This window comes from Protopterus annectens, chromosome 15.part0 (assembly GCF_019279795.1).
Source record: "Protopterus annectens isolate FY-2018-M chromosome 15.part0, PAN1.0, whole genome shotgun sequence".
NCBI classification, from domain to species: domain Eukaryota; kingdom Metazoa; phylum Chordata; order Ceratodontiformes; family Protopteridae; genus Protopterus; species Protopterus annectens.
In genome coordinates, this window is record NC_056749.1 from 84,731,349 (window position 1) to 84,741,089 (window position 9,741).

The window sequence follows — 9,741 nt, forward strand, 5'->3', positions numbered from 1 at the left end:
GTTATTTTCCTGTGCCCCTGTCGAGCAGAGCCACCAAAGTGATCCCCGAGTGTATTTTCTATTTCCCATCCACTTATCAAGATTTTTCTTGAAGAGTGCTAATGAGGAACTTTGCTTGACATAGATGGGTAGCTTGTTCCAGAGTATGGGAAGTCAATGGGACAGGAATCTATCCCTCCAGCATGTCCTGTTTATTGTGGTGACAAGGTTTAGGTCCCTAGAGCATGTAGTTCGGAGGGATTGGGATTTCTTTAGGTGTAGCACGTCCAACAGCTCTGGGTTTGACATAGATTTATATGTTAGGCAGAGATCACCTCAGAGTAGGCGATATGTTACGGAGTAAAGCTGGAGTTTTTAGAGCTGGTCAGTGTAGGGTATCTGTTTGAGGCCAGTAATCCTCTTTGTGAGGTACTTCTCACATTAAAGTAAAGAAAGGGAGGTTTTTGGTACATCCACATAAACACCATCTTTGGGGGCAGTAATGAAATTATTTGGCACCATAGGTTTGCACTTAATTATTCAAAGTATGACTGACTACACTTTCCTAATGGGGTCCCTACTGAAATGTTGGCAGTTATAACACCAAGTGCCAACATGTGGAAAAAACACACTGAAAATGCAGAAGTGCAAATATTGAACATTGCTCTTCACCTTTAAACTTCTTTTTTTTGCAGGTGCCAAGCCTCCTGTACCCCCTCAATGTAGGGGGTAAGCCACAAACTTATATAATACATATATAATTCTGACATTACCATACCTCAGAGAAGAGGAAATACTCTGATAAACTGCAATCTCTGACTTTGTACATGTAAGTCTGATTTTGTGACCATTTGGTTTTAGCATTACAAGACTCATTAAAGCAGGTCCCAACATTTCAAATGATTACCTTCCTAATAATGTAGAATGTGTAATAACGTAATCATGACTAAGAAGCTCCTAAATGGCACTTGGCTTACATTCATGTGTCACATAATTCACAAGCCAAACATGTCGACATGCACTACTTACATTTAGTGCCTCTTCTGTGCCCAGGACTCTGGCATAAATCTGACATATGTATGCTTTCCTTTTTTGAAGAAAAAAGAAAAATAATTAATTTTGCAGTGACATGACACTACACCTAAACAGTAACTGACATCTTAGAAAACTCATACTTTCAGTGTGTGTGTGTGTGGGTGTGTACACCAGTGTGACTGTCTGTCCTCATCCTCAGGGTAAGATGCTTTACAAGCTTCACAATCATTCACACAACATAAACAACTTGGTGCAGCATCCTAGCCTAAAAGTAAATGGCTTTGGAGTGTGTGTGTGTGTGTGTGTGTGTGTGTGTGTGTGTGTGTACGCGTGTGTACACCTGCGTGACTGTCCGTCCTCATTCTCAGGGTAAGATGATTTACAAGCTTCACAATCATTCACACAACATAAGCAAGTTGGTGCAGCATCCTAGCCTGAAATTAAACGACTTTGGAGTGTGTGTAAGTGTACTAGTAACCTTACATATTCACATTCCCACCATTTTAAAACGGACACACTTGTGATGCAGAGAGTCTATTTTACTTTGTATAAGATTATCAGTAAAATAAACTTTTTTTAAAATCAGATATCTCTTAGTTGTTTGCAGATTGGCAGAGAAAGGCATAACACAGCATTCTTTTATTTTTAACAAATATAGAAAAACAAGACAAAGGAGTTCTCACAGTTAAAATGCATGCTCAGCCTAAAATAGTGCTTCTTTGCTGCATAGGAAGCTTCTATAGTTTCTGTTTATGAGCAAAAAAATCACATTTTGCACTTTTTAATGAACTAACCTGAATACATTTAAAACAGTTAATGACAGCAGAGTTCTGTATTTAACATAAATGATCTACAAAATGAGTAAGGTTTATACATATGCCCACCTTTTACAAATGGCAATAAACTGCAAAAGATATGCAAATGGTGATATAATGAGATATAAATGAGGAAATTATTAAAATGAGGGCAACAGCAGATGGAAATGAGAATAAATAATATGGGGAAGCAAGTCAGAGATGTACATATTCCACAATAAGAACGATGCTACCTCCAGGGCTGCTGACTGCAACACAATCTTGGAGTTATGGGGACAGATCAACAACACATGCACATGGTAGCCTTTGCACATTTAAAACTGTATATGCAAGAGGCTATTATTAGTGTCAATAGTCATGGTGTTGCATGTTGGTGCCTTTATGTCAAGTCATCCATCTACACCTAAGATGCCATGCCGTCCACAACACCAAAAGTGTGCATTGCTACTATGTGGACAGAAACACCATGCAGAAGCTGGTCAAGATGTGTTATCCTCATATGTAGGGCTGGAGGATGCAATGAGCACCATCTCTGTGAATATAAAGGTTTGTGTTGCTTTGAGAATACTACCTACAGGAACTTTTGAATGACTAGTGAGGGACATGGAGGTAGTATCCCACAGATCTGTATCAAGGATAACAAAACAGTTCTTCAATGCCATGCCACAGTATGTAGGACAGCATGTAAGATTTCCGTGCATCATGCAGGATAGAGGCCAAACCCTACATATTCCATTTCCCTGAGTTACTGGCAGACATACACTGCACCCTCACTGCAATAAAGGCTGTATCCTGGAAGCAGGCATAAAGGTATATTAACCATAACACGTTCTGCTCTATCACCTGCAAGGCAGTCTGCAATGCACAGGGTATAGTATACAGTGTGCATGCAGGCCAACCAGGCAGTACCGACATTTCCCACAAATGATGTGTGTGTATCATATACCACTGGTCCGTGTGGCGCAGTGTTCCCCAGGGAGATCTTATTGGTGATGCTCGATCTATCTTGGAGCCACTGTTAATGACACCAGTTAGGACCTCACAGACCACAACAGATAATGCATACCATACTACTCTGTCACAGACCCACGTCATGGCTGATTGTGTCTGTCTGGATGTATCTCATGGTGCAGCATTCACTAACATCTTTGCAGTCTGTGCAATATTACACAACATCTTGATAAACAAATAGTTACAGTAGGACAGATAAACTCAGGATAAGGAAATACCAGACTCAGTAGTGTAGCAGGTGTTTGATGAGGAAATGGAAAATAAATCACTTACAGAAGTTTTACTTACAAACAGTATTTTACTTTTTTCTGATGAAAGTCCAAAAAGTTTATTTTTAAATGTTGCAGAAGCTGTGTTTGGCCTGGTAGTTAAGGTCTTCACCTTATAAAGACAAGGTACAGGGTCTCATTCTTACTTCAAGTTATTAGCTAGGCTTAAAATGGCCTTTCATGGCAGTTAGCCCAATATTTACTTATAAACCAATTATTAAAAAAATTAAATCAAGAAGTTTTGGGTTGTCAGAGTTTCTTTTTAAAGGTCTTTGGTCCATTTGCAGTGAGGAAAAGGATGCTTGCCTAGGAAGGGAACCAGTCAAGTTCTGTGTGTAATTGAATGGATATTTGCTCAAGGAAGGTCCACTATGGATTTGAATTAATTTTATTTATTTATTAACATTTGTTTACCGGAAAAGTCCACTGGGCCAGGAGCCCATTTTCAGTGGAGGCCTGGGGAGAAAAGCTTCATTACAATGAAAAACAAATATAACAATGTAAAATACTGGTTTACAGTGTATAATAATATGAACAACAAAACAGAGCAGAGAGACAAACAGGGTCTCCATACAGCTTTAGAAAGTATAATATAATCCACAAAATAAAAGAGATCCAAATTAATCGAAGGAGCACATTAAGAATGAGTATAATGCACCAAAAAGGTACAAAAATTGTGCCTCTAGTAAATAAATTGTGGGAAGTGTAGGAATAAGTGGAGTGAGTACAGATTGTCAGTAGCAATTTAGAAAATGACATGGTGAATAAGGTTAGTAGCAAGAGGAAGACTGGTAATACAATTACTGTGATAGTACAAAGGAAGACTGGTAATACAATTACTGTGATAGTACAAGAGATAGAATAGACAGAGAGGATTTGATAGGGTAGGTGCAATACAGGGTAGTTGGGTTGATTGTAAGACTAGCAGTAAGGCTAACACTGAGATAGAGGAAGTCGGGTAATGGCATTATAGGTAATAGGAGGTGCATTAGTGCAGTTACAAATCCAGTTAGAAAGGAGATGGTTATGAAGGGCAGTTTTGAAGTTTGAGGGGTGTTGTTCACTATGTACAGAGAAGGGGAGGTTATTCCATAGTCTGGCTATGGTCCAGGAGTATAGAAGTTTTCCTGCAGATAGATTTGGTTTATGGATTTGAAATAAGTGTCGGTGCTCAGATCGCAGGGGGCTGAAAAGGGGAGCAGGGCACAAGTAGGAAGCTGAGAGCAGGACAATATAATGGTTTATGGATGAATTTATGTGAAATGGTTTGTTGATGGTGAGGGAATTCTAGCCATTGCAGTTTCTTTAGGGCGGATCAATGATGGGAAGAGTGGTGACTACCTGTGGCAAATTTGACAATCTTATTATAGCAGGACTCTAGCTTTAATATCAAGGAAGACTGTAGGTTAGTTAACAATGGAGCACCATAGGTTAGAGATGGTAGGAGGTAGGTGAGGGCGAGAGCTTGTTTTGTTGGATGGCAGAGAAACCTATTGTGCCTATATAGTAGCCCCAGTTTTTTATCTGTTTTGTTAATATTGGATTGAACATGCAGATCAAACTTTAGGTCTTCGTCTATAAAGACATCTAGTAATTTGGTATTGATTACCAGTTCAATTTTTGTAGAGTTTAGTGAGACTATATTTAAACTTCTTTATTGAGAATAGCATTCCTTTTCGGGGTGAACAGCATAAGTTTAGTTTTTTTGGCATTAAGAGAGAGATGTTTTTTGTGGAGCCAGGATTCTACTACAGAGAATGCTATTTGGGTTATTTGCTGCAGAGTATTTGGGTTGGGAGCAGAGAAGACTATAGTTGAGTCATCTGCATACTGGACTAGGGAAGAGTTTGGGGTATCTTTATGGAGATTATTTATGAATATATTAAACAGGAGAGGTCCTAAAATTGAGCCATGTAGGACACCTGTGGGGTTGCGAAGGTAGACAGAAACAGAATTTTGCCATTTGACAGCATGTTGCCTGTCAGAGAGATAACTCTTGAATCAGTTTAATAATTGAGTGGCTAGTCCTATGGATGAGAGTTTAGTCAGGAGAATGGGGTGGAAGACAGTATCAAATGCTTTGGAAAGATCCAGAAAGAGAGCTGATACTATATGTCCTGAGTCTTGGGCTTTATTGACAATATGTAGGAAGGAGATCAGAGCAGTATATGTGCTATGTCCTGGCCAAAAACCATGTTGGGTAGGGGAGAGGATGTCATTTTGAAGGTAATGAATGAGTTGCTTTTGGATGTACTTTTCTAGTATTTTGGATATAGGTGACAGAATACCAATGGGTCAAACGTTTGAGATGTCGGAGGATGTGCCCCCTTTATGTAGTGGGAGGATTATGGCTTTTTTTCCAAAGGCAAGGGACATAAGATTCCTGAATGGACCTGTTGATGAGGATACTTATAGGGTAGGCTACTGAGTCAGGATAGGAAACAGCTTTTTATGGTTAAGGTTCAGTCACTTTTTTGGTTATTTTCTGGTTAGTCTAGAGAGTAAACACAGAATTTTGTTTTTTGTGATGACAAGGTTTAGATCCCTCAGAGCCACACGCTCCAGGGATCTAAACCTTGTCATCACAATAAACAAAACATGCTGGAGGGATAGGTTCCTGACCCAGAGACTCCCCAGACTCTGGAATAGATTGCCCATACATGTCAAGCAGAGTGCCTCTTTGGTCCTCTTCAAAAGGAACCTTGACGATTGGATGGGAGAAAGGAAATTCACCTCGGGGATCACGTCAGTCGCCCTGCTAGACAGGGGTCCGGTGAAGTAAATAGTGTGGGAAGAAATAGTCAGGGAATTGTTATGGCTAGGCTTGTATAGGCCCTAGGGCTGCTAGCCTAGTACCAACCTATGAACCTATGAATTCACAATCATGTCTCCATTGTTCATCAAGACACAATAACCCTTAAAATGGCTCCCAACCAAGAAGGATCTGAGGAACAAAAAAGTGAATGAATCTTAACCAAAAAGGCTGTTTTCTATCCAGAAGATTGTATATATAAACATTTTTGGGGGGATTTACAAATGTTATTTGACCTTGGACATTGTAGGATGGACTTTGTCCTGCTGTGTTAATGCTGTACAGCAATCTTAATTATTGTCTGTTCAATAAATTATATTAACTTAATATTTTTATAGTGTAAGTATTTCTGTTTTTTTTTTAAACAAACTGGTAAATGCTAGGTGTTTCTATTCTTAAGTTAATTTGAACCTTAAACAAAAGGTGGAAAGGGGAAAATAAGTGCTGTGCCAACTTGCTTTCCACCTACAGACAAAATGCACAGGTGATAACACAGAGGTTTATGACTGAGTCTCTGATCATAATCGCATTATTATGTGTTTGAGAGATGGATGCCAAGAAACTCCCCTCAAGAGCAAAGCTTAATTGGTGAATCTTGGAGTTTTGCTAGCTTTAAAAGGCAGTATATCCCTTAGTGAACACTGGCAGTACTTGGTGCCGAGCGCAAGACCCATTATATTTTTATATATACAAATTATATATATTTGTATTATTTGTCCTACTTGTATATTCTACTAGAGTACTGACTGTATATTCTTCTAGTTATCACACGCCATGTAAATGGTCCTCTGTACTACTTATAAATGTTAAGAATTGCTTTGTACTGTTTTCATCTAATATTGTATTTCATGGAGCTTTTCCCCCCGGGCCTCTGCTGAAAATGGACCTGTGTCCAGTCGGACTTTCCCGGTTAACAAAAATAAAATAAAAAAATAAAAAAAAATAAATAAAAATAAAAATTATTAACAGTGCTTAGAAAGGTGCTTAATATTGTGTCTCACACCACAGTAGGTTGTCTTTTTCTAAATAGCGGAGTGTAATCATGGTGCTCCATGCACTACATAAATATTATATTCCTACTGATTTGTTCTGACAGGGTGAGGATTACTACCGTGTATGTATCTGTGAGGCATGGAAGGGAGAACTGAGTAGACTCACCAGAGAGGCAGTGGTATCTCCAGTGTTTGTGCAAGTGTGTGGTGGTGGGCAGTGCAGAGCCCAGAGAGGCAGTGGTATCACCAGTGTTTGTGCAAGTGTGTGGTGGTGGGCAGTGCAGAGCCCATGCGTGTCCATGTGTGTGCATGCAGTAGGACACATCTTCAACAGATGATGCAGCACCATGCTGGTAACTGGTGGACAGGTCCAGGGAACCCACATAATAAATATTTGTTGAGACCATGCATCTCCCTGTCCACGGGGGCACCCTCTGCTGTGAAAGTAAGAGACACAATCCACAACATGCTAAGAAGAAGGGAGAGTTTCATGAGTGAGAACTGTAACTCATGCCATGGGAGATCTCTAAACGAACACTCCATCCAAGTGTACATCCGCATGGCCTTGTAGCACCTTACGTGTGGCACTGATCATATCACTGGCTCTTCTTTTGACCTGATTCTATGCTCCGTTTTGGCCACTGACAGTGTTCATGTCTATGTTCCACCTGGCATAGTCGTGGAATGCCCTTTAGGTCACTAATGATGGTACATGTGCTGACCATGCAGACTGATGGCCTGAAGTAGGATTTCTGGATGGTAGCATTTGCTGTTTCTGTGTTTCACACATTCTATCATGACAATTTGAAACTGAAAAGAAATAGGCCTATGAGATGTGGTACAGTTATACATGACATACGTCTAACACAGATACAGAATCAGTGGGGAAGAAATAGCAACATCCATGTGCCCTTGCAATATGTAGGGCGGGGACTATCCCCATGCACATATAGGATCCTTGTGGAAGTATGATGGGTGTAGTGTCTGGCCGTTATTAGTATTGTGCAATGGTGACTATCTACTCTGAAGGAAGACACAGGGTCCACACAAGGGGGGTTGCTAATGGCATCTGTTGGTGAGTGGTCTATACAGTTCATCATAATGCCTCCATGCAGTCTATGGTAGATTGCTTCATTGTATACTAAGTATAACAATATACCCAGTACAAGCACTGTGGGCTCTCTCTTTGTACTGGTATAACAATATACCCAGTATAAACAATGTGGCCCTCACTGTGTACTGGTATAATGATATACCCTGTACAAGCAATGTGGACCCTCACTGTGTAGTGGTATAATGATATACCCAGTATAAATAATGTGGCCCTCATTGTGTACTGGTATATACCCAGTACAAGCAATGTAGACCCTCACTGTGTACTGGTATATATCCAGTATAAACAATGTGGCCCTCACTGTGTACTGGTATATACCCAGCATAAACAATGTGACCCTCTAACAAGAAACCCAGTATAAATAATGTAGCCCTCACTGTGTACTGGTATAATGATATACCCAGTATAAGCAATGTGGACCCTCACTGTGTACTGGTATATACCCAGCATAAACAATGTGGCCCTCACTGTGTACTGGTATAATGATATACCCAGTATAAGCAATGTGGACCCTCACTGTTTAATGGTATAATGATAAACCCAGTATAAATAATATGGGCCCTCACTGTGTACTGGTATATACCCAGTATAAGCAATGTGTGCCCTCACTTTGTACTGGTATAATGATATACCCATTATAAACAATGTGGGCCCTCACTGTGTAATGGTATACGGATATACCCAGTATAAACAATGTGGGGTCTTATTGTTTACTGGCAGAGAGATATACCCAGTTTAAGCAATGCAGGCTCTCAAAAGGCTGTGACTATCAGTGTTTAATAACATCCTTGCCAGCTACATATACCACTGTGATTTGGTTCACTGTACTCTAGCAATCTTCTAAGCCACCCATGGTCCTTATGATAATGAGCCCTATTCAAAACTGCATGTTTATCTCTTTGTATAATTGACCAGTGCCATGCTATTAGGCATACTCATCTTCTTGAACTTGCATGAGCACATGCAAAGTACAATGCACATGTATACATAGGTGTGTCAATTACCTCTGAAGGGAAGAGGGGAATATATGGCACTTGTTTAGTCAATAGAGGTACTGAAGTCTAAAAGGCAGAATGATGCTTGCATACCCTTTCCATGACAGTGTTTACACCCCAACACCATGATGCAATGACGTGATACTTGTACACCATTTCCATGACCATGTTTAAACCCCAACACCATGATGCAATGATGTGATACTTGTACACCCTTTCCATGACCGTCTTTACACCCCAGCACCATGATGCAATGACATGATGCTTGTACACCCTTTTCCATGACAGTGTTTACACCCCAACACCATGATGCAATGACATGATGGTTGTACACCCTTTCCATGATAGTGTTCGTACCCCAATGCCATGATGCAATAACGTGATGCTTGTACACTCTTTCAATGACAGCATTTACACCCTAACATTTACACCCTAACACCATGATACAATGGCACGGTGGTTGTACACCCTTTCCATGACAATGTTCACACCCCAACACCATGATGCAATGTTATGATGCTTGTACACCCTTTCCATGATAGTTTTACACAACTTAACACCAGGATGCAATGACATGCTTCTGCCTAGTGCAGTGATAGCACCACAACTGTTCTTAATAATTAGCTGCCTGTTTTTGTGCATCATGTGTCAATCTATTTAACTTATGTGACTGCTACAGAGATGCACTATAATTCTCTGCACTGTGACCCTGGAAAATG

General features: G+C 40.1%; 1 protein-coding gene across 1 annotated transcript in view; it reads right to left on the reverse strand.

The window, feature by feature from the left end:
* LOC122789724 (amine oxidase [flavin-containing]-like) overlaps positions 1 to 9,741 on the reverse strand; it is a 1,342,089-nt gene that overhangs the window by 260,264 nt on the left and 1,072,084 nt on the right. Inside the window, exon 11 of the mRNA XM_044057159.1 lies at positions 1,009 to 1,066. Coding sequence (XP_043913094.1) covers positions 1,009 to 1,066 — 58 coding nt within the window. The remainder of the gene's footprint in view (positions 1 to 1,008; positions 1,067 to 9,741) is intronic.